Source organism: Schistocerca serialis, chromosome 9, assembly GCF_023864345.2.
Source record: "Schistocerca serialis cubense isolate TAMUIC-IGC-003099 chromosome 9, iqSchSeri2.2, whole genome shotgun sequence".
NCBI lineage: Eukaryota > Metazoa > Arthropoda > Insecta > Orthoptera > Acrididae > Schistocerca > Schistocerca serialis.
The window spans coordinates 211,430,411-211,456,504 of NC_064646.1; the positions used below are offsets into that span (position 1 = coordinate 211,430,411).

Sequence of the window (26,094 nt, forward strand, 5' to 3'; positions counted from 1 at the left end):
ACCCATCACAATGGTTTCCTTTCGGGTTCCACCCCATCTCGCAGATGAATCCACACTGGGAAGTGTCACTTGTGTGCAAGTCATCGACTCCTTACCACAGAGACGTGTGAGCAAGAGCTGGAGAGCAAAGCAAGAGATCAATGGCAGTGAACTGCTATGCAGAAGTGAGTACTCTGTCCTGCATTTAGCAAGTATGTGCTCAATGACACGAAAGTCAACCTTTATGGATCCAAAAAACATCCAGTATGTAAAAACCAACATGCACTTTCCCACCTGATATTCTGAGAACCATGGATCAAGATAGTCATGTAGCGGTAGAATTTCTTGACTTCCAAAAAGCATTAGTTTGAGTTCCACACCTATGCTTATTATTAAAACTAAGATTCTATGGGGTATCAAGCGAAATTTGTCATTGGATTGAGGATTCATTGATACGGAGCACACAGTGTGTTATTTTGGATGGAGAGCCAGTGCAAGATTGACGGATGTACAACTAACCTGAGGTTTGTCCCAGGTAAAAGTGTTGGGACCCTTGTGGTTTATGTTGTATATTAATGATCTTGCAGACAATAATAATAGCAACTTCATATTTTTCACAGATGATGCATTTATGTATAAAGATGTATTGTCTGTAAAAAGCTGCACTTATATTCAGTCAAATGGTGGTAAAGTTTCAAAGTGGTACTAAGATTGACAACTTATTTCAAATGTTCAAAAATATAAATTTCTGCAGTTTACAAAAACAAAAAGCTTGTAGTGTTCTATGACTATAATATCAAACTTAAAATTTGAATTGTTCAAGTCATACCTGGGTGTAATAATTCAACAATGTAGGAATAGGTAGACTGCCACATAAGCTTTCGGATACAGCCTTCATCAGAAAAAGAAAGAGAATGTACAGCACTCATTCACTTAGGCAAGCACACCTCATGCACACATTACTGCCAACTCCAGTAGCTCAGCCCAGACTGCAACTATCACATGGGATGGAAACAGCAATCTGGAGTGATTGGAGAAGGGCAAGGGACAGCAGTGTACGGGTGGGGGGAGAGAGGAGCATTGTCTGGCAGAGTGTGCAGGGACTAGAAAGCCAACAGGTGCAGCATCTGGAGGTTGTGGGATAGGGAAAACGAAGTGAAAAGGAGAGGAGCGGGGAATGATGGGTGGGTGCGTTGGCAGAGGATGGCAAACAAAGAGGCTGGAGATAAGATTGGGAAGGATGTTATAGGACAGAGGGGTAACAAACTGATGGGTGGAGAGTGTAGGGATACTATGTTGCTGTAGGCTGAGGCTCAGATAATTATGGGAGCAGAGAATGTGTTGTGAAGATGAATCTCATCTGCTTACTTCAGAAAAGCTGGTGGTGGAGGAGAGGATCCAGATAGTTCAGGCAGTGAACTGCCCACTGAAATCCAGCATGTTATCTTCAGCTGCACATTGTGCCAGGGGTGGTCTATGTTGCTTTTGGCTACAGTTAGGCAGCGGCTGTTCATCCTGGTGGACAGCTGGTTGGTAGTCATACCAATATAAAAAGCTGTGCAATGATTGCAGCAGAGCTGGGGTTGCTTTCACAGGTGCCTGGTCCCTTATGGGGTAGGTTAAACCTGTGACAGGACTGGAATAGGAAGTGCTGGGTGAGATGAATGGGCAGGTCTTCCACGGGGATATGATCCTTGTGGCATGAGGTTAGGATTGGGGGTGGCATAGGGATGGACTAGGATGTTGTGGAGGTTGTGTAGGTGATGGAACACCATTTTAGGAGGGGTAGGAAGGATATTGGGTAGATGTTCCTTGTTTCAGGGCATGATGACAGGTAATCAAAACACTGGCGAAGGATGTGGTTCAATTGTTCCAGTCTGGGAGGGTACTTGGTGACGAAGGGGGCACTCCTTTGTGGCTGGTTCTTATGTGTGGTGGGAGATTGGAGTTGTGAGGAGAAATGGAACAGGAGATCTGTCTGTGGACTAGATCTGGTTGATAGTGCCTGTCTGTGAAGGCCTTGGTGAGACCCTCAGCATACTGGCCAATGGAGTTCTTGTCACTGCAGATATGACATCTTTGGGTGGCCAGGCTGTATGGGAGTGATGTTTTGGTGTGGAAGAGTTGACAACTGTCAAACTGCAGGTACTGTTGGTGATTGGTTGGTTTAATGTGGACAGAAGTGCAGATGGAGCCATCAGAGAGGAGGATGTCAACATCTAGGAAGATGGCACATGGTGTAATAATTTTTATGGATATGAAATAAAATAATCACGTAAGTTCAGTTGCAGGTAAAGCAGATGGCAGATTTCAGTTTATTAATAGACTATTACGGAAATTCAAATGGTTTCAAAAACACTCGTGCCATCCTCCAATACTATTCAGATGTGCCAGACCCATACCAAACAGAACTAATAGAGAACATTGAACACACACAACGCACAGCAACATGAATTGTCACAGGTTTGTACAACTCAAGATACTGAAGAAATGTAACTGCTAGATGCTTGAAGATAGACAAACTATCCCAAGAAAGGCTACTTATGAAGTTTCAAGAACTAACTTTAAGTTATGAATCTACAGATATCCTACAACCTCCTATGTATTGTTCCCATTGGGTTTGCAAAGATGAGATGAAACTAATTACAGCATGAACGAAAGTGTTTAAGCAATCATTCTTCCCAAACTCCATATGTGACTAGAACAGAAAGAAGTCCTAACAACTAGTACATTGGAAAGTATCCTCTGCCATGCACCTCACAGTACAACAAATATAGTCACCAAAAATTATGACAGTCACTGCTTAGTGCAAAGGAAAACTGAAGTCTGTGTCATTCCTGTCTCCCGATGATATACGGGGGTACTGATGAATAGCAGTGATTTAGTCAGACTAGTCTACCTGTTAAATTTGTACCTACCTCAAATAAGTATATGTTCTGAAGTGATTATATCACACTGCACAAGATATTTCAGTTTTAAGTTGTACAATGAATGAGGTGTATATACAATGAAATAATAACAAACAATGTGATCAAACTTGGGGGCCCACATGCCAAGAGCATGCGCTGTGTTCAAATTTTTACTACAGTAACCTACAATATAAAATGTCAATAATAATCATACAGTACTATACATAATCTGAGTCTTCAAATACTTAAACAGTTACTAACTTTCACTCTCACTATGAATGGATTTCCATTAGATCAGTGAATCACTGGCACGTAACACAACTGGACTTGAGTTTTTACCATTTATTGGTCTCAGTTGCGTATACTTTTGTGAGAATTTATCATTCAATAGTTGAAGCACATGTTATTCATGCCAGTTATTAAGACAGCAGTCTAGCTACTCAGAGAACCAGCATTCTTTATCAGGCCATCCCAATTTAGATTTACAGTGGCTTCCTTAATTACTTCAAGTGTATGCCAGTACGGATCCTCCAACAGGCCACAGCTGGTTCCCTTTTTTCATTCAGCTTAGCTAATAACGCTCTGGGTCTAATGGTATCATGAATCTGAAATCTCATGGCTCAAGGTGTAACTTAATAGAAAGAAGTGATAACTTTAAATTACTTCTAAGTGCTGTTTTACAGTTAGCAAAATATTCTGAGCTCTTATGTCAGAGTCAAATGGATTTCACATTAAAACGCAATGTTTTGTCCCCATCTGCGGGAAACATTTTCAAGGGGCATAATAGCTCACTATATTTTATTAATTGTGACATTTCTCGTTGTGAAAGTTTACTACTGTTAATATAATTTTCTTTAACTAGTATTGTATGCTTGGTATATATTTAGGTATACCCTAGAAACAGCCATAACTGACATACCATAAGCATTATCGAGATAGAGTTTAGTTCTAACCCTGTGGTGCAATCTGTTACGTTAAACTTCAGGTCTTGGTAATTCTGATCGTGCCAGGGTGTAGCAGCAACTTGATGGACAGCAATAACAACAGTAGATTGCTCCAGTGGTTTTGGAGAAGCTATTTTGTCACTCAACAATTATTATTTTCTAGTAGACACTGAACTGGCACATAAAATAGTAATTAATGATATTATCAACAATGATATATACATTTCCAAAACCCAGTTGCTGCAGCACTTAAAAGTTTAAATATAGCATATGAATCAACAGTGCAGGACTATAGCTCAAGGAAATAAAAGTGTATCACAATAATATTATATTCTAACTATAAGATGACAGTGTACCGAACTCCCTAATCAAGATGAACATTTGAACCAAAATTGCATTATAATTCTGACCCACAGTAATAAGACTTTTTATCTTTTTTGGATATTTGAAGGCCTATCTGTGGGTAAATATACTTCATTAGTTTTACCTGTATGTACGTACTTCCTGAAAACAAGATAATTGCAGTTAAATGAAGTCATTGTTTTTGGTACTAAATGGCATTACAGGAGTTGAAATGGTTAAGGCTCCAGTCATGAAATGTTACTTGTCTAATACCCCACAAGCAGGAGTTACAGGGAATTGTAAGACAGTCATTGCGAAAGTTTTTTATGCATTCACCATGGATGTTTTGTTCAAAATTTTCTAGCTAGTATCATCAGGGTGTTTCTGCAAAATAGTATAACTGCCTCATGAAACAGTTTGGTTAATGAGAACAACCAGTATGAGAAAGGAGCAACTATTGTAAATTTTAGCTTTTCTTCATGAGGAATGCTGGCCAATATTTTCCTCAACCACGTAGAGAACAAATTGTCAACAACACTGTGAAGTCAAAGGAAAACAAAATAATACACTGATACTAGCATGCACATGATACACCAAAGAGCCAAAGAAACTGATATATGCATGCGCATTCAAATATAGAGATATTTAAACAGGCAGAATATGGAGCTGTGATTGACAAGACCTATATAAGACAACAAGGATCTGGCACAGTTGTTAGATCAGTTGCTGCTGCTACAATGACAGGTTAGCAAGATTTAAGTGATTCTGAACGTGGTGTTATAGCCAGTGCATGAGTGATAGGACACAGCATCTCCGAGGTAGTGCTGAAGTGGTGGTTTTTCCATATGACCACTTCACGAGTGTACTGTGAATATCAGGAACCCAGTAAAACATCAAATTTCTGACATCACTGCAGCCGGAAAATTATCCTACAAGACTGGGGCCAACAACAACTGAAGAGAATCGTTCAATGTGACACAACTACCACCCTTTCGCGAACTGCTGCATGTTTCAATGCTGTGCCATCAACAAGTGTCAGCGTGCAAATCATTCAACAAAACATAATCAATGTGGGCTTTTGGAGCTGGAGGCCCTCTCATGTAAGCATGCGACTTCATACATGAACCATCGAAATGTTTGGGCAGCATTACAAAGCCCAAAAGGCATTACGGTAACTTCAAATAGTCCAAACGATGTGCAGAGGGTGGTTGTTCTGTGCCGAGTCACATGACCAGGACATCGTCAATAAACACATAACAAAAGTCTAAGTCACATGCGACTTCATACATGAACCACCGAAATGTTTGGGCAGCATTACAAAGCCCAAAAGTCATTACGGTAACTTCAAATAGTCCAAACGATGTGCAGAGGGTGGTTGTTCTGTGCCGAGTCACATGACCAGGACATCGTCAATAAACACATAACAAAAGTCTAAGTCACATGCGACTTCATACATGAACCACCGAAATGTTTGGGCAGCATTACAAAGCCCAAAAGGCATTACGGTAACTTCAAATAGTCCAAACGATGTGCAGAGGGTGGTCGTTCTGTGCCATAGGTATCTGGTAGAAATTATGAACTAAGTCCAATGAAGAAAGGATGTGCTTACTGTGTACTCTGAATGTAAGATCTTCAATATGCAGAACTGGATAGTCATCTGGAATGGTTCTGGCATTGAGCTGTCTATAATCACCATGTGGACACCATCCATTCTTCTTTTTTTCAGACCATGTGTAGTGGATATGACCGACAATGCATGGCATATTCCTCATCCAAGCATTGATGAGAAACCCTATTAAATATCTTCAATTTCTGGGGTGTCAAGCAGTGCAATTGAGCACAAGTGATGGTACAGGTGTAATCGAAATATAGTGCACCATCGAGTGCTACAAAGGCGCCAGTGTGGGAGTCTGGCATTTGATCTCCATGAACTGTCTGAGGAGCTCTATGAATGGAGCACCACCAGTAATTATCTGTACTGCTGTGTCTTCCACATGACACACTCCACCTTGTCTTGTTAGGTTTGTAGCAATGTCAAGAAGACATACGTGATGGAGATCAGGCAGGAGTCCATAAAACGATAAAAAGTCCGCTCCAAATATGGGGTGCATAACATCAACTATGTTGAACTGCCATTCAAATTTGTGCCATAGGCCTAAGTTCAACACTAAAGTGACACGACCATACATTGTGACTGTGGAACCACTGGCAGCAAATAGGTGGCAGTCACCACAGTTGTGACATGGGAGATGGGTGGATGGATAGACTGACATGTCAGCAGCCGTGTTTACCAAAACCTGTAACTTTGTGCCATGTTCCATAACAAACAGTCAATGGCGGCCACCTGGAGAGCCAGTGGCCTTCATCATTGATCTCCTGCCGAGTTTACGTGTTTGCATGATGGGCTACACTTCCACACCTTGGAACCATTTCATCGGTGGTAACAACAAACTATTGCTGACAAAGGTGAGTGGCTGTGCTTTTCTGATTAATGGTGGCAACAAGATCGGTTCACCTGTGCTTGCACTGCAGTGACAGTGATATCTGCCTGAGACGTTGGGCAAACAGTTGCAACACATTTCCGTTATGTGATCCACGATTTGCGCAAGTGCATCTAGATCGATGGCATACATTGTCAATATCTTCTGTGCATTGTTTGGTAGGCGTTACAATCAAATATTCCACAGAATGTCATTACTGACTGTGTTGCTCACTATTGTATGAAGTCAGTGTAGTAGGTGTGATGGAGAGCAATTGCCTAGCTCTTCAGTGTGGAGAAGTTTTTCCAATTTTTTCCCCTTGGACTGCAAGAGCCGGGTAATCAAGGCATGCTTGATGGCTAAGTAATGATCAGTACTTGATGGTGAGGCCAGAATGTCTTGTGCTTCTGTGGCCATATCTTCACTGAGAGCACCAACTACATAACTGTACTTAGTGTTGTCTACAGTTACATGTGCTAGCACAAACTGACTTTCTAGTTGCACAAACTGTGGCACAGGATTCTGTTGTCAAAATGGTGGCAGGTTTGCTGCCAAACAATTAATTACAGCACAAGTAGACATATCAGCAGGTGGTGGCAGGTCTGACATTGTGGAGTTATGGTGAATTGGCACACAGAAGATGCAAAACATGGCTGACGTGGATGTTCATACTTAGCATGATGTGGCACAATACGAAGTGTTAATGACTACTGAATTTCATGCCAGTGACTATAAGAGTTGGGGTGACCAGTTGTTGTGGGGCTAGATAATTAGCTTTATTGCAACATAAAAACTAAACTGCAACTCATAAGATTCCATTAAATAGCACATTCAACAACAGAACAAAACATATATAAAACAAAAGGAAAATATAAGTCCACAATTGCACCAAAAATAATCATTAAAATTAGTTATCACTTCTGCATAGCATTACACGGCTCATAACATTGCACTATGAGATAATTTGGTTTACTGGTCAGAGCTTGCATCATGTATCAGAAGAGCGGTGGCATTTATATCTCAACATAGCAGGTTATCTCCCTGCCTTTTCCTGAGCATGGGTTGATGGCGTAACTTAGGCGACGTGAGACTCCGTGTAATCTGCTTTCTATATTGTTTACCTTGCTCTTTAGTGAAATAAAGTCATAGAATATTGTGTTCTTGTTATCAGTATATGTGTTAAATGCTTAAAATCTTGAACCAAAGAGAAGAAAAGGAAAATGAATAAGCTTGAGAAACTTATCACAGAAGCAAACAGGAACATTCCTTGACATTATATTAAAAGAGAATGATAGTTCACAACAACAAATCACTTCTCTTAAGGAGCATATGTTTATTTGCAGATCAAAACAGCAAAGTTTGAAACAAGGCAATTGAACAATCTCTGCCAGGCACTGTATAGAGTGACTCAAAGAGATGTACGAGGTCTGTTCAAAAAATTCTGGAACTTCGTCCACAAAATTTTTCTACGCTTACTTTTTACTTAAGTCTCCTTCGAAATCTGTCCCCCACAATTAATACACTGCTTCCAACACGTTTACACTTCCAGAAACAGTCTTGGTACACCTCTTGCTGGATTTCAGGGAGTGCCGATGCAAAGTTTCTTTTATCTCGTTTATTGTTGCAAATCTTCATCCTTTCAATGGGGTTTTCAACTTTGGAAATGAAAAGTCTGTAGGGGCCAGCTCTGGAGAGTACAGATGATAAGGCAGCACAGTGATCTCATTTTTTGTGCATTAGTCACACACCAACAGGGATGAAAGTGTGGGTTTGTTAGGTGATGCAAGAGCCAGGACTTGTCTCACCACATTTCAGACAGGCTGTTTCCTTCTCACATTTTCTTGTTGGTATTACTACACATCCCAATAATAATATCAATTAACAGTTTGCCTCTGCTGCACAAATTTATTATGAACTAATCCCTCAAAGTCAAAGAAAACTATCAGCATGGCTTTAAAATCTGACCTGACCTGACCTGGGTCTCGGAGAACCTTTCCCAAACCATTGTGAAGACTGAACCTTAGTCTCAACATCACAACCATAGATCCATGACTCATCACCAGTTATGATTCTCTTAAGGAACATCTCATCTTCATTTGTGCAATCCAAAAGCTTTTCACAGACTGTGAAGTGAAGGTCTTACTGGTCTTGACTCACGAGCCCTGGAACAAACCTGATGGCAACACGATGCATTCCAAGATGCTGTGTCAGGATTTCATGACATAATCCAATTGAAATGTTACATTCTTCTGCAATTTCTTGAACAGACAGTCTTTGATTGGCATGCACAAATTCTTTGATGTTCCCAACAAGAGTGTCGTTGGTAGAGTTGAAGGAAGTCCTGAATGAGGATCTCTTTAACTTCCATCCAGCCATTTTTAAACTGTGTGAAACATTTTTAACACTGAGTGTGGCTTAAGCACTCATCACTGTAGGCTTCTGCATCATTTGGTGTGGGTCTGTAAAGGTTTGCTAGAGTTTAATGCAAAATTTAATGCAGACAATCACTCCTCTAACTCTGCCAGCGTGAAATTTGCAAACTGTGTAACAAAACATTCTACTCAATACAGCACTGAGCACTAACTAACGGACATACAACAACGAAACTTCCAGCAATTACACAATAAACATAGACATGTGCAGGGATGCTAACTGCATTTCGCTCCAACACACCATTGGGGTGAAATTACGAATGTTCCATAAGTTTTTGAATGGACCAAGTAAAACAATTTCATTTCCTCCACTTGTTTCAAAGAACACTGAAGAAGCAATATACAGCACACCGCTAGGCTGTTTCAGAACAGATTTGGCAAAGTCTCTCTGGCTCCCTTAAAGGATTTACAGAGACAGCCAAAAATCTAGGCTTGGGTGAGAAAATTTAGAATATTCATTCTGTTGCGATTTACTGACCTTTCACCAAGAGTTTGAATTATGCAGATCATAAAATTACTCAATTGATCTATACCACAATATGCAAATTGTACATTTTACAAGCGTTTTGTTACTCATTAAACATGTGGGTTACATGTTGTGAATACATTATTTGTTTAATGCAGATACTAATATTCAATAAACAAATCTGGGGTACAGCTATGGGCACCCATGTGGCACTGTTCTATGCCAACCTATTCATGGGTCATCTAGAGGAATCCTTCCTAAACACCCAAAATCCTAAACCCTTCACCTAGTTGATTCATTGATGACATCTTTGTGATCTGGATCGAGGGTGAGGACACCATATCCATATTCCCCCAAAACCTCAACAACTTCTCCCCCATTTGCTTCACCTGGTCCTACTCAACCCAACAAGCCTCCTTCTTAAATGTTGAACTCCACCTCAACGATGGCTACATCACTACCTCCATCCATATCAAATCTACTAACCACCAGCAATACCTCCACTTCGACAGCGGCTACCTGTTCCATACCAAGAACTCTGTTCCATACAGCCTCGCCACCCATGGCCATCACATTTGCAGTGACAAGCAGTCCCTCTTGAAATATACCAAGGGTCTCATTGAAGCCTTCCCAGCCTTGAACAAAACTAAATCTCCCATGCCTTATCTTTCCAGTCTCACTCTCTGGCCACAGAGGAGCATTCCCCTTGTAACTCAGTACCACCCAGGGCTGGAGCAACTGAATTAATTCTCCAACAGGGTTTTCACTACCTCTCATCGTGCCCTGAAATGAGAAATGTCCTGCCCACTACCCCTTCCACCCCTCCCACAGTGGTATTCTGCTGTTCACCAAACCTACACAATATACTCATTCATTCCTACATAACCCCTGCTCCCAACCCCTTACCTCATGGTTTATACCCCTGTAATAGAACTAGATGCAAGATAAACATTTCTTGTTTTATTGTCATGCCAGAATTACATCTTTGAAATGAAAACTGAGTAGTCTTCCTAATGAGCAGGTAAGAGAAGTATTTCATAAGCAACAGAGTGAATTTGTTCCTGGTATAACTTCAGTCGAAGGAAGAAGAAAATGAAAACTAGATGTAATAGAACTAGATGTCCCATACAGCCACCCACCACCACCTACTCCAGTCCACTCAGAAACATCACCTATCCCATCGAAGGACTGCCTGTGAAACCAGTCAGGTGATCCACAAGCTAATGTTCTGCATTCTACGTGGGTATGACAACCAACAAGCTGTCTGTCTGCATGAATGACCACCAATAAACTGTGGGCAAGAAACACTGTGCTGCTGAGCATGCTGCCCAAGATTACATCCTTCATTTCAGTGACTGCTTCACAGCCTGTGCCATATGGATCCTTCCCACCAACACCAGTTTCTCTGAATTGCGCAGGTGGGAACTCTCCCTTCAATATTCCTATGTTCCTGTAACTCTCCTGGCCTCAACCTTCATTAGTCATTGTCCTCACCCATCCAGCTCCTTCCCTGTTCCCATTCCAGCACTACACAGCCCTCATTCCACCATCACACCCAGTCCTTTTACTTCTCACCTTTTCTGCTACCCCCCTCCCCCAATCTCTCCCTTGCCCTTTGTTTAACCTCCTGACAGCACATAGTTGCCCTACCCTCTCTCCACCTTGTCCCTGTGTGCTCCCCAGCAGCACTTCACTTTTCGCCACCCCTACCCTACTAACCCTCCCCCTCCCTGCCCTAGCCGCCTCATTACCCTCACCCAGTCGCCACTCCTATCATGCACTGGTGCTACAGTTCGCAGTGTATGGCTTCAGTTGTGTGAGACTGCAGTCAGGCGTGTGTGTGTGTGTGTGTGTGTGTGTGTGTGTAAGGGGGGGGGGGGTCCGTTTTGACAACTGTCTTACAGGCCGAAAGCTTATTTGTGACAGTCTTGTTGTTGTGCCTATCTGTGACTCATATCTCCACTATACGGTGAGTAGCAACTTTCCTTTTCATAATATTGTTATAATCAATGTCTTCATACAGCAAAACTTCACCAAAAACAAAATGAAAGTTGTAATGCATGAAGATAAACTCAAAAATAAAAGACTATACTGACTACAGACAACACAGAGGATAAAATCTTCATTCACCTACAGCTAAAAGCTTTAGAAATTATCACAGATCGCCACATGGAGAGACAATAGATATGTACATTTTAGAATTTTTAATTAAAACACCAGGATACAGACATAAGTGTTTAGCAAGGAGGTTAAAGTGGTTGGACTTACTGAGCAACTTATTTATCTTTCATGTCCAGAGGAACAAACAAGATTCAGGGAACAAGAATGAAATATCAATATGATCACACTATTCTTCTAACTCAGCAAAGAAGGAAACTTTCAAGATTATTATTATGTCGATAACTGGATACAGAGTTCAAGTACTTTTTCCTTTCTTCACTAGTTGATCTCTGTCCTTATTTCACATTTCTGATTTTGATCTAGAGGAAAGAAATATCAGTTAATGTTTCTATTTGTTTATACCTGTCTTGCTATATTTCTTCAGTATTTAGTAATTTGTTTCTAAGTTATTTATTCTCCCCTGTTTACTGTTAGCCGTATAGTTAGGTTATTGAATAGATGTTTATTATTCATTACCTTGAGTGTACAACAGCATGTGTAGTTCCATCATCAATCATGGTGCTCACTATTCCCCCGTAATATTCAAAATCTAATTTCTGCAGTTCAAGACTCTTCCTTACACAAAAGGCTTCAAAGTCATCCTGAAAATTTAAAAAATAGTGATTATTTTTCACTACAATTCATATGTTTGTAATGCCTACGCTTTGCATGTACCAGTACAGAAAGTAATTCTAGTTCTCTCAATTTAGGCATGAGTATGGTGAAAAGCAATAAAAAACCATCAGAACCATTAGCTGTAGAGAATATTATCAGGACAATGTATTTCTGATGACACTTCTGACTTTTTTTCTAAAACTGAAGATATTTCATGAATGATCTAAGTAAAAAAGGAACAGACAGAGATCTTATAAAATACAAGAATAACTTAGTACGAACTGTTTGGCAAAAGGTAAGATCCACTAGTAAAGTAGTGCATAACTAGTAAAAAAAAGTGACAGTTATCAATCTTAACAAATATTTCTTGTTTTATTGTTATTCCAGAATTACATCTTTGAAAAGAAAACTGAGTAGTCTTCCTAATGAGCAGGCAAGAGAAGTATTACATAATCAACAGAGTGAATTTATTCCTGATATAACTTCAGTCGAAGGAAGAAGAAAATGAAAACATCAGTTAAAGCACAATGCATGAAAGCTAATATTTGCACTTAGCTCAAATGACAACCTGACAACCCCCCCCTCCCCCCCTCTCTCTCTCTCTCTCTCTCTCTCTCTCTCTCTCTCTCTCTCTCTCTCATAAGTGTACAATATTTACAATGTTGGCAAACTGACATGAATGAATAAATCACATAAAATTAATGAATAATTATACAAAATCCCACAGTGCACAGAGACAGTGCATTAGCATTGAATATCTAAATGCAATGGAGAAACAAGAAGCCTGTAGCACTTCACAGAAAAAAGTTTGTTGGGGTGGGAAAACTGACACCACCTACTCTTGTCTGGTGCTCAAAAAGTGCATAACAGATGTCTGTTGGGATTACAGTAAATAAAGGGAAACAACAACCATTGACATAATATTGGAGAAGTGGAGGACATGTAAATTATTTCCTTACTACTAATACTAGTAAATGAGACTAACATACATGAAAAACAAATCATCTTACTTTGATATATTATGGTTTTCATTCTACCTACTATGAAGGAGTTTGTACATATTTATCATCAACTACATGAGGCTACATATTGGACCATGTCCTAAGAGATAGAGATGGACAGACTTTTTATTCATTCACTGTTCCTTCTTTCCTGGTTCTGCATGCTACATAGACTTCATACAGCTCATGGCTTCTGAGACAGGAGCTGAGAAACTGCATACTTAAATTAACTACATAAATATGCTAGAAGCACATGTCATTGCTTTGAAGATCTTTACAATCAGAAGAGGTACCAGTTTTTGATCAGCTGTCAGACTTGATTGAGAACATTTTGAAAAAAGATCTGATGTATTTACTTTGGAGTTGTAAGGTATATAAGAGGATTATATTTGTAGTCTTTTAATTAACTGATAACTCTCTTCTCGAAGAACCATCTCATGGAGTATTTTTCCATGCTCTGTAAGAGGATCTATCATGCAAGGTGGACGGCAAAAGCCATTTATGTATTGAAAAAGTTCATGTTCCATGATGAAGTTGAATTTTGACCATAAGAACAAACTGCAGTTTGTTACATTTGTATTTTCCTTACCACTGTGCATGCCGAAGCATGACCTTGTGTTGCTTCTCAGGCCAAAGTACCATATTCCGATTTCGGAAATCTTTCAAAAATCAAGTTGTCAATAGTGATATCCTGAGTGTGGCCTCACTAAAACTGAAAAATCATTTACAGTTCCTGTCCCTTTTTCTATCTCCTTACTTCTTGGAATAATGAATGAAAACTATACTGAGTCATGAAGCAGAGCCAACAGCTGGCAATATATAAGGATTCAAGTAGGGACCGATAAAACCCCAAAAATTATGAATAATGGGACTGAACTAAAAAATGACAATATCTTTAATTTAATTTGATTTGAGTGACAAGTTCCTTATGACAGATTCTTCACAGTGGTGTGAAAATGAAGATGTCATCAACATTCTAAACCTAGTTACTAATCTAAAAGCAGTAAATTAAACATTTGAGACAGACATCAAGTTCATGGAGAACTGTAATAAATAATTTTAAAAAACAAGAAACAGATACTATACATAATTCAGGTTGTGTATGAGTATCCACATAAGGATCCATGGTAAATGTAAATGTCGTGTGACTAGGGCCTCCCGTCAGGTACACCGTTCGCCGGGTGCAAGTGTTTCGATTTGACGCCACTGCGGTGACTTGCAAGTCAATAGGGATGAAATGATGATGCTTAGGACAACATAACACCCAGTCCCTGAGCGGAGAAAATCTCTGACCCAGCCAGAAATCAAACCAGGGCCTTAGAATTGACATTCTGTCACACTGAACACTCAGCTACTGGGGGCGGACAGGATCCATGGTAAACCAGGAGACTTTATCCAATAATATTTTTTGAAGAAAATTTGATTTTCTTGTCATATTTACCTAATAACTTTAGTAAACAGTACATTTACAGGTTGTGTTGTTAAATTTAATGCAACAATGACGTATTCATAACGAAATTGAAAGTAATAAAATTTTTGGTTAAAATGTTACTTCTGAAAGATATTTTTTGAAATAAAAAGAGAAAATGATTTTATGCCATTTTAAAATTTTTCAAATGTGGAGGCACCTCAATCCTTTTCCTACTGAGCTGAAATCATTCACCACTCATCTTTTTGTACACAGAAACCAAACTAGGGGTAGCACAAAGAAAGAGCCAAACTTGAAAAATAAGAGCTTCCATAGGAGTCATGTTTTCCTTTCGGAAGCAATGTGAAAATCACAACTTTTATGTAAACTTTATTTCACAACAATTAAAAAAAAATATAGTTAGCTTAAAAGTTATCTTCAAAATTGGTTGTTAAGTGAAACTGATGAAAGTTAAAAGAAATCTAAGAATAAAGGCTACAACTCCCTTTATGACAGGTATGTGTTCTATAGTTGATTGAAATGGTAAAGAAATAACCAGATTTCTCTGTTTGCCACCAGAAAAAAATGTATATGTGACACACAAATTGATTTTTATGTAAGTTATATGGTATATAAAAGTTACAAATTACTGGCCGTGGATGGTGAATAGCGTATGCAAAGAACGAGAAGTAGAGATTTCAAGAGCAATTTGAAGAATGAGAATGAGAACAGGTGAGTGCAGTGGAAAAACAGAAGCAGGAGAAGTGGAACTGGAACAAGGAGAAACAAGGCTGACCAAATGCGAACAAGCATGTACAAGGAATGAGAACAAGGAATGAAACTGGCTGCAGTGAACGGTGAACTGATGTTCCGGTAACAAGACTGGTCACAACCAAAATGAACAGGGAACAAACATTTTGGCAAAGAGAATAGCTAAGAGCAAATTGAACACTGAACAGTCATTCCTTAGAGGTTGTTCCTCAGTCTTTCAGCGCACTTTAGTGAACTATTCCTTTGGACCTGTTCATCCATGAATGACCCATGTATACTTAGAACAGGTCATTGCAGCACCTGTGTAGTGTGGAACACGTTTACTCTGGAAGACCTTGGTTCTCTTGGGAATAAAAGGCAACACATGCTGTATTTCTGGAATCAGTTTCTCCTTGCTGAATGATTATGCCCAAAACTATTCCACTTCCCAAGTATTGAAGCAACTTATTTCCGGTGACAATAGGCTTACCTGAACATAATTTAGTTGCAACAGCATCCACAGCTAGGATAAACTTCTTGAAAGAAAAAAGTTTTCTGCATAAATTGTTTTCCATTTTTGTTTTACTTTTACTTAGTATAATATAACATTGTGGCTGTGCAGTCATTCTCAAGCAAATTTTAACCTGTTAACAACTTATGCCATGAGTACAGTCATATAAGTTCATAGGCAGTCCATGGTTGGCCAGGTCTGAGAGCTGTAGCAATGATATTCGTTACAGTACAAACAGAAACACATAAACAAGTCAGTTACTCTTGTGAGGGTGTAGTGAACTGTGTGCAGCACAAAGTGGCCACAATGGTGTATGTACTGAAACAATTAAAGACCCAATAGTCCATTCAGTAGACTAAGCTGAAACTTAAGTGACTTACTAACAATATGTGTGAGAACTAACCATTTCTCTTGGTAATGAAGCAATGAGCAGCAAATTAGGAAGTCTCGTAACTTTCAAAATGGCCTTCACATTAGTCTTTTGAGTGGCAATATGCACCCACACATCAGTAAGGTCTTATACAGAATTTGCAACAAAATATCTTCCTGAGAAGATATTATTATATTCTTTGCAGTTTATTCTACTTATTAAAAAAAGAAAGAAAATTTTACGATCTGAGACAAATATTTGTCACAAAAATCTCATGCTTTGATATGGGTTACAGTTTATGTTTTACAACAATGAAAATAATCAGTTTTTGGCAATATAATGTAATTGGATAGATAATATATCTACTCACCAAGTGGTGGCAGAACAACTCATATACATATATATAAAAGCTATTAGGTATGCAAACTTTCGGGTCCCATGGCTCCTCCTCCTTGCAGAAGGGTTGAAGGGTAAGAAAGAAGATTGAAGGAAAAGGTCTGGAGAGGTTTAGGAAAAGGGGCAGAGTTCAGAAAAGTGACTCAGAAGCCTGGGTCAGGGGAGGCTTACCGGATGTGATGAAAAGGAAACACCATTTATGTCTCACATCACAAATTTCAAAATATTGTAAATGGAAACAAAATACAAGACTGTATCAAAAAAAGAAATGAAATGACCAAAGAAAAACGAAGTACTATCTCACCTCAGAGGGTATATCAAAGTATGCAATGCATAGCCTAAAAATTCCCATTGGACTTGGTCCTGAAAACAGTTCTATGTCCATATCTGCCATTTCGTGAACTGATATCTTCTGAACAGAAACCTACAATGAGAAAAATTTATACCTATTGCAACATAAAGAAAGCAGATAAATTATTTCATGATAATAAGAGTTGGTGTTTGTAGACAACAGTAATTATTAGAATATAGTGATTGTTTTCAACTCGCAAAATACATTCTTTTTAATAATTTCAAAAAGGTTCTTTATATACCAAATTCAAGAAAGTGATAATTGATTAGAACGAGTCAAACTAAAACAATATCTTTACATGTCAACAGGAAAAACAATAATTAATAAATATTTGTTCTGCTCTAAGTAATTTATTTTTATCTACTCTGTCTTTTCTCCATAAAAATGACTATCCTAATATGAAACTTTCAAGAAAACTAAATAATCTACCACTGCAACAGAAATGTTATGATTGGTTTACAGTACTATATATTAACACATTTTGTTGGATAGCAATGAAATGTGAAAGTTCTAACATGTGAAACACATAATTGAAGGCAAATCAAAAAAGGAAGTGTGGCAAAAGTCCATGTAGGCTCTCACACACATATGTATCATCAAACCCATGTGGGTATATAAGCACTGACACATCGCCCTGGGATCAGTGTGGCATGTGGATCTTTCTGACATGCAAGTGATAAATGTGGAAACATGAACTACGGTGACACTATAAATGTGTCTGAACAGAACCAACATGCTGTTATTTTTTTCTTGGCTACCAAAGGACAAACAGTGGCAGACATCATCTGGAGAATGAAGAATGTGTATGGGGCAGCATGTCTGTCAAAAACCAGTATTGTGGAATGCTGCACCAAGTTCTGTGTTGGTTGTGCTTTGCCAAGAGATGCCAGTCGATCTGGAAGGCCAACCTAATTTAATTATCAATTGTTCTCATACAGTGGTTACACATTGTAGTGCAATAATTATGGAACAGACAAATCACAGATATTATTGCATTTAGCAAGGGTCTGTGAGCACATGCAAGTGATAAATGTGGAAACATGAGCTATGGTGACACTATAAATGTGTCTGAACAGAACCAACATGCTGTTATTTTTTTCTTGGCTGCCGAAGGACAAACAGTGGCAGACATCCACTGGAGAATGAACAATGTGTATGGGGCAGCATGTCTGTCAAAAACCAGTATTGTGGAATGCTGCACCAAGTTCTGTGTTGGTTGTGCTTTGCCAAGAGATGCCAGTCGATTTGGAAGGCCAGCCTAATTTGATTATCAATTGTTCTCATACAGTGGTTACACATTGTAGTGCAATGATTATGGAACAGACAAATCACAGATATTATTGCATTTAGCAAGGGTCTGTGAGCTCATGAACTCATTTAAGTGTGTCAAGGGGTGTTTAATGGTCTGCATAGTATCATCCTCAGTGAGATTAGCGTGATCAGCTGAGGCAATAGACAACGGCCTGAAGCAGATCACAGGCATACATAACATGAGTTTAATGGGCTCACCATAATATTGCATGATGATATACCCAGTGGGCCAGCTAAGTAATCACTTTTTGCTATGTTTTCATTTCCTTTTTGATGCTTCTTTAGCTCTCACCTTCGCTCAGCACTGGACTTTTTATACTTTTTGGATTCCTTGTGCTTTGCCAAGAGATGCCAGTCGATCTGGAAGGCCAGCCTAATCATGTGGGAGAGACTCAAACAACCCCCCGGTAGTCCTGATCTCTCCCCAGGCAATTAACACATCTTCGGCCCCCGAAAAATGGCCTTGAAGGGTTGATGAGTTCTACTGGACTAGGATGTATGGCAGACAGTTATGGACTACTTCATGCAGCTGCGTTTTACCAAAGGGGTGTCTTCAAACTGATGCATAGATGGGATGATTGCCTCACAGTTCATGTCACTTTTGGCTCATTCACATACTGATTCTGGACTGTATGACCTTCGAACAGAAACATTTTGATTACCCTTTGGGTTGAAATGGAAGTAAGTTGCAGTAGTTATGCAGAGATGAAGAGGCACACAATAGACAAGCATGCAAAGTTGCATCGCATCAGTCTTTGGACTGAACAACAACAACCACTACTACACAGGCTAGTATCAGCTGTCTATACCCTGGCAGAGTCAAGATATGTTTAATACAAATATCAGATTTATGAAAAATATATGCCCCTCAGTGTAAATATTAGAATTTAATCCACACTGCAGAGTTCCAGCCCACTGAAAACTGTCAGAGATCATCCTACAGTTACCCATCTATAATATCTTGTTCTCACCTGTCCCGGTGGTCTTCTTCCTTCTGGGACCACTCATACCCCAATCTTAAGGAATCTATCTAGTTGTGATTCCAGTGCATGACTATTCCACTTAATCATTTTAGCTTTTATTTTTGTTACAGTGTCTGGTTCTTTAAATAGTTCATAAGGTGGTGCTGGGTGTAGAGTCTCGAGTCACGTCACTCCATAAAAAGAATACATTAAACAGGGCATCATGTAAGAAATATTATAAATGGGTAATCAAAGGAATTCTGTGTGTTAAATGCATCTTTTGGTTGAATAAAAAATGCGCCAAGATATGCTAAAATTTACACTGATGATTTTCAGTGGTCATGTTCCAACTGTTTAGAAGAAGAAAATGCATATGTACCATTGGCAGTCCAGTCAAAAGATGAAATTATAAAAGTGTTGTTAAGTGATATATACATTGTAAAAAAAAAGTGAGATGTGTTCACTGAAGGATGAAACTGAAGACCAGAAGTGCTAAGAAAATTGTAGTAGCGTGAAAACATCAGCTGTGGGCCATAACAAAGAAAATGTGCAAAATACTAATAATGGACAAAGCTGTGAAAATCAGCAAAGTGATTCAAGAAGAGAAGTACGTGATCTGAAAAGATTACTTTTGTAACCCAGTATTTTCTGTAATAGGGACTGGCAAAACTGATATTCATTGTGTGTTCTCTCCCTGAAAATAAATGAGAACATTATTTGGTATGTTTGGCTCATTTCCAATCTTTCCTTCACACAGTGTTCACCACAAGAACTTTGACAGAAATAAAACCACTACAATTATAATAAACAGTGCAACCAAAATTTGTATATATAAAACAAAACATTTCTTGAATGAGACCACTATGAAAGAAATGTGATTCCTTTACACTGTAGACTATAATCAGAATGATTCATACACTCGTGAGTGATGTACGAAAACATTTACACCAAAAGCTAATGTTTGGGGTAACTAGCTTGGCGGACATCAACTTCAAGTTTGTGATGTCTTGATAATTCCCGTTATAATATCTCTATGCTCTCAAACCAACATGACAGTATATGTGAACCAATACAAACAGAAGACACAAATTTAAAGACAATGCTATTTCGCTACATATGGCATAGTTTTCTATTGCAGATAAACGTACTTCTAATATGTTTACATTCACATTATTGCATTTCTATTCATGAAAGTAGTAATGCATTTGGCAAAATTGCTACAACTTTTAAAAGAGTTGTTAATGAAAATTTGGCAGTTTGAAACAAATTTGATTCTGTGCAAAGTTAGTTTCTTTTATAGATCATTTCACCAAACCAAAAACTATAAGATGTCAAAGATAGTTCTCCTAATGTTGAGGTCATTTTAAGAATATGCTAGTCACATATGAACACAAACAGTAGCAGAAAGATACTTATTTTGAAAACTAACACTTCAGGCAAGGGAGGGGGGTTTACCTTCACAGTCTTGAATGTTATTGAATTTTGTTAAAATTCAGGAGTAAGTAAGAAACAGTTTTTTTTTATGTCTACAAAACATTCCTGCCCCCACAGGCCTCCAAAGACACCTTTCTGAAGATGGAAATTCCAGAAAATTTTTTAAAATGCTGTATCTCTGTAACAGTTCTAGATATTTTGTTAGAGTTTTTTTTTTATTTGAAAGATAATTGTTTCATGATTACAATGGTATCCTCCATTTGGACATATCTGTCAAAGTTCTTTTACTGTCACCTTTTGAATTTTTTTATAATTTACAGAAATTTTTTTTTCCCAAAAATGTTAATCCAGAAAAGTTAGATTTTTTTTCCGTTGATTAGTATCATGTAGTACTATTTTCTCCATAAAGGAGAGCTTCCACTTTTAACTTGGACATGTTTTATTTTTTAAAAAATCATTTTTTTTAACTTTCAAGGGTAATGTATATCTTCACTGAAGTTGTTTCTAACTAATTTCTTTGTTAAATGTTTATTTCTATAGTCTTTGTTGCAGTTATTTATTTTCACTTTCATTGTTGCAGATATTTCTTACACTTTGTTGCAGTTTCTTGTCAGTTTCTTTTTCGTAGCAGTTCATTGCAGGTTTGTGTATTGTAGTTGTTCAGTGATAATTTGTTTACTGAAGAGGCTTCTAAGAAATCTGAGACCATCCAGTGAGTTCTATGTTTTTGTGAGGAACTTGGTAGTTGACACAGTTGCCGTGTGTTTTATGAAAAAGGACTGTTTGAAATATCTTCTGACTGGGGCTACAGGAGAGAGAAATGTGCTGACTATTTGCACACACACACACACACACACACACACACACACACACACACACACACACACACACACACACACACACAGATATATATATATAAAAAAACAAAGATGATGTGACTTACCAAACGAAAGTGCTGGCAGGTCGATAGACACACAAACATACACACAAAATTCAAGCTTTCGCAACAAACGGTTGCTTCATCAGGAAAGAGGGAAGGAGAGGGAAAGATGAAAGGATGTGGGTTTTAAGGGAGAGGGTAAGGAGTCATTCCAATCCCGGGAGCAGAAAGATTTACCTTAGGGGGAAAAAAGGACAGGTATACACTCGCACAGACACACATATCCATCTGTACATACACAGACACAAGCAGACATTTGTAAAGGCAAAGAGTTTGGGCAGAGATGTCAGTTGAGGTGGAAGTACAGAGGCAAAGATGTTGTTGAAAGACAGGTGAGGTATGAGTGGCGGAAAATTGAAATTAGCAGAGATTGAGGCCTGGCGGATAATGAGAAGAGAGGATATACTGAAGGGCAAGATCCCATCTCCGAAGTTCTGACAGGTTGGTGTTAGTGGGAAGTATCCAGATAACCCGAACGGTGTAACACTGTGCCAAGATGCGCTGGCTGTGCACCAAGGCATGTTTAGCCACAGGGTGATCCTCATTACCAACAAACACTGTCTGCCTGTGTCCATTCATGCAAATGGAAAGTTTGTTGCTGGTCATTCCCACATAGAAAGCTTCACAGTGTAGGCAGGTCAGTTGGTAAATCACATGGGTGCTTTCACACGTGGCTCTGCCTTTGATCGTGTACACCTTCTGGGTTACAGGACTGGAGTAGGTGGTGGTGGGAGGGTGCATGGGACAGGTTTTACACTAGCCGCTTCCCACTGGTTTTAACGTAATTATTTCTTCGTCAGACAATTGTTAGCCTCATTTTCACAATCTGCCACCACAAAACCAATCCTTTTAATACATTTACACGCAGTTTTTTCGAAATTTTCTTGAACTGCTCCACCCTTTAACGTGTTTTGGCGGCAACACAACCACCTAACCTTTGTGCACATCGTTGTCTACCAACCCAAGTTCACCACAGGATCAACATAGCCCAGCTATAACCAACACTTTTTCGCCTTTTTTCACACCAGATCTGCAGTTGCTTTCCAGTTCACCTGTATCTCTCCTCATATATTTTTATTTTCATTTTCATTTCAGCCTCATGTTACACTTTCCACCTTCTAATACCATGTCACCCTCACACCATCCCCACAACGACCCCATTAAGTTATATTTACATTCCCTCCGCAAACATGCCTTCACCCTAGCCAGATTACGCTCCCATATTTTATTTTCTCAGGCTTGTCTGACATTTGGCATTACCCCCAAAGGCCTCACACTTAAAGTTCACATCTCTGGCTGTAACCCTTCTTTCCATCAGTCCCTATACCAGTTGTAAACTGAACAATCCATTGCCCTCACCCACATCAACTCAGCCAATAAACACACCCGTCAACTCCTATCCTTAATAAAAGTCCTCAGTCTTTCCTCTCCCACATCCACACCGGCTGTTCAGAGCATCCTCCTACAGGCCAACCGCAAATTAGAACAGCATGCCACCCTCCACCTCAAAAAACTATCCAATCTCCTGGTTTCCCACCTCCGGAAAGGCAACTCACTCACCCCTCACAACCTTTCCAGCAAACCTCAACCTCTTCTCATTGCACACAGACCCAGTCTCTCCCATCTACTCAATCTCCCACTTCCAGCTCCACTCCCCCCAAAACCTCAAAATTCCAATCAACACAATCTGGAACCACAACACCCTAATTCAGTAGTTAACCTTTCCTCCAAACCTCTCTCCCAATCCGAAACCTCTGTCCTATCCAAAGGCCTCACCTTCAGCCCCACTCCCAGATTCAACCAAATAGCAATTGTCAAAGATTTACTGTCCTACACCCGTACTCTCTGCTGGAAATATCACTTTGCCACGAAGAAAAATGATCCTAATCCTACTCCTAATGATCCAACTCCCCAAGACACTATCCAAATTGAACCCTGCCTGGAACAGTTCCATCCTCCGTCACAGCGGAACCCACCTCCTCTTCCTCAAAATCACCCTCTCCAAACTTTCCAGGAATTTCTAACTTCCATCCTTGCCTCTCAATCCTTCTTAAAAAACCTTAATCCTACTCCCAACATCACCACTAAAATTCACAAACCCAATCATCCCGGCCGTCCCATTGTAGCTGGTTACCAAGCCCCCACAGAACGTATCTCTGCCTACATGGATCAACACCTTCAACCCATTACATGCAGTCTCCCATCCTTCATCAAAGACACCAACCACATTCTCGAACGTCTGGAATCCTTACCCAGTCTGTTACCCCCGGAAACCATCCTTGTAACCATTGATGCCACTTCCTTATACACAAATATTCCACACGTCCAGGGCCTCGTTGCGATGGAGCACTTCCTTTCACGCCGATCACCTGCCACCCTACGTAAAACTCTTTCCTCACTACCTTAGCCAGCTTCATCCTGACCCACAACTTCTTCACTTTCGAAGGCCAGACATACTAACAATTAAAGGGAACAGCCATGGGTGCCAGGATGGCCCCCTCGTATGCCAACCTATTCATGGGTCGCTTAGAGGAAGCCTTCTTGGTTACCCAGGCCTGCCAACCCAAAGTTTGGTACAGATTTATTGATGACATTTTCATGATCTGGACTCACAGTGAAGAAGAACTCCAGAATTTCCTCTCCAACCTCAACTCCGTTGGTTCCATTAGATTCACCTGGTCCTACTCCAAATCCCATGCCACTTTCCTTGACGTTGATCTCCACCTGTCCAATGGCCAGCTTCACACGTCCGTCCACATCAAACCCACCAACAAGCAACAGTACCTCCATTATGACAGCTGCCACCCATTCCACATCAAACGGTCTCTTCCCTACAGCCTAGGTCTTCGTGGCAAACGAATCTGCTCCAGTCTGGAATCCCTGAACCATTACACCAAAAACCTGAAAACAGCTTTCGCATCCTGCAACTACCCTCCCGACCTGGTACAGAAGCAAATAACCAGAGCCACTTCCTCATTTCCTCAAACCAAGAACCTCCCACAGAAGAACCCCAAAAGTGCCCCACTTGTGACAGGATACTTTCTGGGACTGGATCAGACTCTGAATGTGGCTCTCCAGCAGGGATACGACTTCCTCAAATCCTGCCCTGAAATGAGATCCATCCTTCATGAAATCCTCCCCACTCCACCAAGAGTGTCTTTCCGCCGTCCACCTAACCTTCGCAACCTCTTAGTTCATCCCTATGAAATCCCCAAACCACCATCCCTACCCTCTGGCTCCACCATTGTAACCGCCCCCAGTGTAAAACCTGTCCCATGCACCCTCCCACCACCACCTACTCCAGTCCTGTAACCCGGAAGGTGTACACGATCAAAGGCAGAGCCACGTGTGAAAGCACCCACGTGATTTACCAACTGACCTGCCTACACTGTGAAGCTTTTTATGTCGGAATGACCACCAACAAACTGTCCATTTGCATGAATGGACACAGGCAGACAGTGTTTGTTGGTAATGAGGATCACCCTGTGGCTAAACATGCCTTGGTGCACGGCCAGCACATCTTGGCACAGTGTTACACCGTCCGGGTTATCTGGATACTTCCCACTAACACCAACCTGTCAGAACTCCGGAGATGGGAACTTGCCCTTCAGTATATCCTCTCTTCTTGTTATCCGCCAGGCCTCAATCTCCGCTAATTTCAATTTGCCGCCACTCATACCTCACTTGTCTTTCAACAACATCTTTGCCTCTGTACTTCCGCCTCAACTGACATCTCTGCCCAAACTCTTTGCTTTTACAAATGTCTGCTTGTGTCTGTGCATGTACGGATGGATATGTGTGTGTGTGCGAGTGTATACCTGTCCTTTTTTCCCCCAACTTTTTGTGTTCCAAAATTTTTGACAGAATAACAACAATGATAGTATCTGTACTAGATGAAGCCTCCTATGGTGCAGATGATGTAGATTTTGCATCAACAGACGAAAAATTAAATACCCTGAATCATTCAACTACAGAAGTAGGTGTTAGTCCTCTTAACAAATTCTGGTAAGTGAAGTTAAGTCATAAACTATGCATCAAGAAAGCACAGAGGAATTACTAAAGCTATTGATGAATACACTACAGCAAAACTGAACACCCTCTTCAAACTAGAAATCCATCTTCAGAAGAAAATGAACAAAAGCACTCTTGCACCTCTTGCTAGGAATTTTTTACAAATATCAATTCAGCTGCTGAATACTGTGCATCCTACAGTGAAAAGATGCAAGTTTTAACTGTTGTTCCAGAGACATTTTCAAAGAAAACAATTTTCAACCATGTTCCATCAGTATCCCTCCCCTCCTGAACCATGGACCTTGACATTGGTGGGGAGGC

The 26,094-nt window shown here is 39.8% G+C and overlaps 1 protein-coding gene across 4 annotated transcripts in view; it reads right to left on the reverse strand.

Moving 5' to 3' along the window:
* LOC126418689 (DNA ligase 4) overlaps positions 1-26,094 on the reverse strand; it is a 302,986-nt gene that overhangs the window by 12,108 nt on the left and 264,784 nt on the right. For all 4 annotated transcript variants that reach the window (XM_050085584.1, XM_050085583.1, XM_050085582.1 and 1 more), the window contains exons 14-15: positions 17,068-17,187; positions 12,190-12,314 (exon numbers count right to left, since the gene is read on the reverse strand). In XM_050085584.1, the coding sequence (XP_049941541.1) occupies positions 12,190-12,314; positions 17,068-17,187 (245 nt within the window). The remainder of the gene's footprint in view (positions 1-12,189; positions 12,315-17,067; positions 17,188-26,094) is intronic.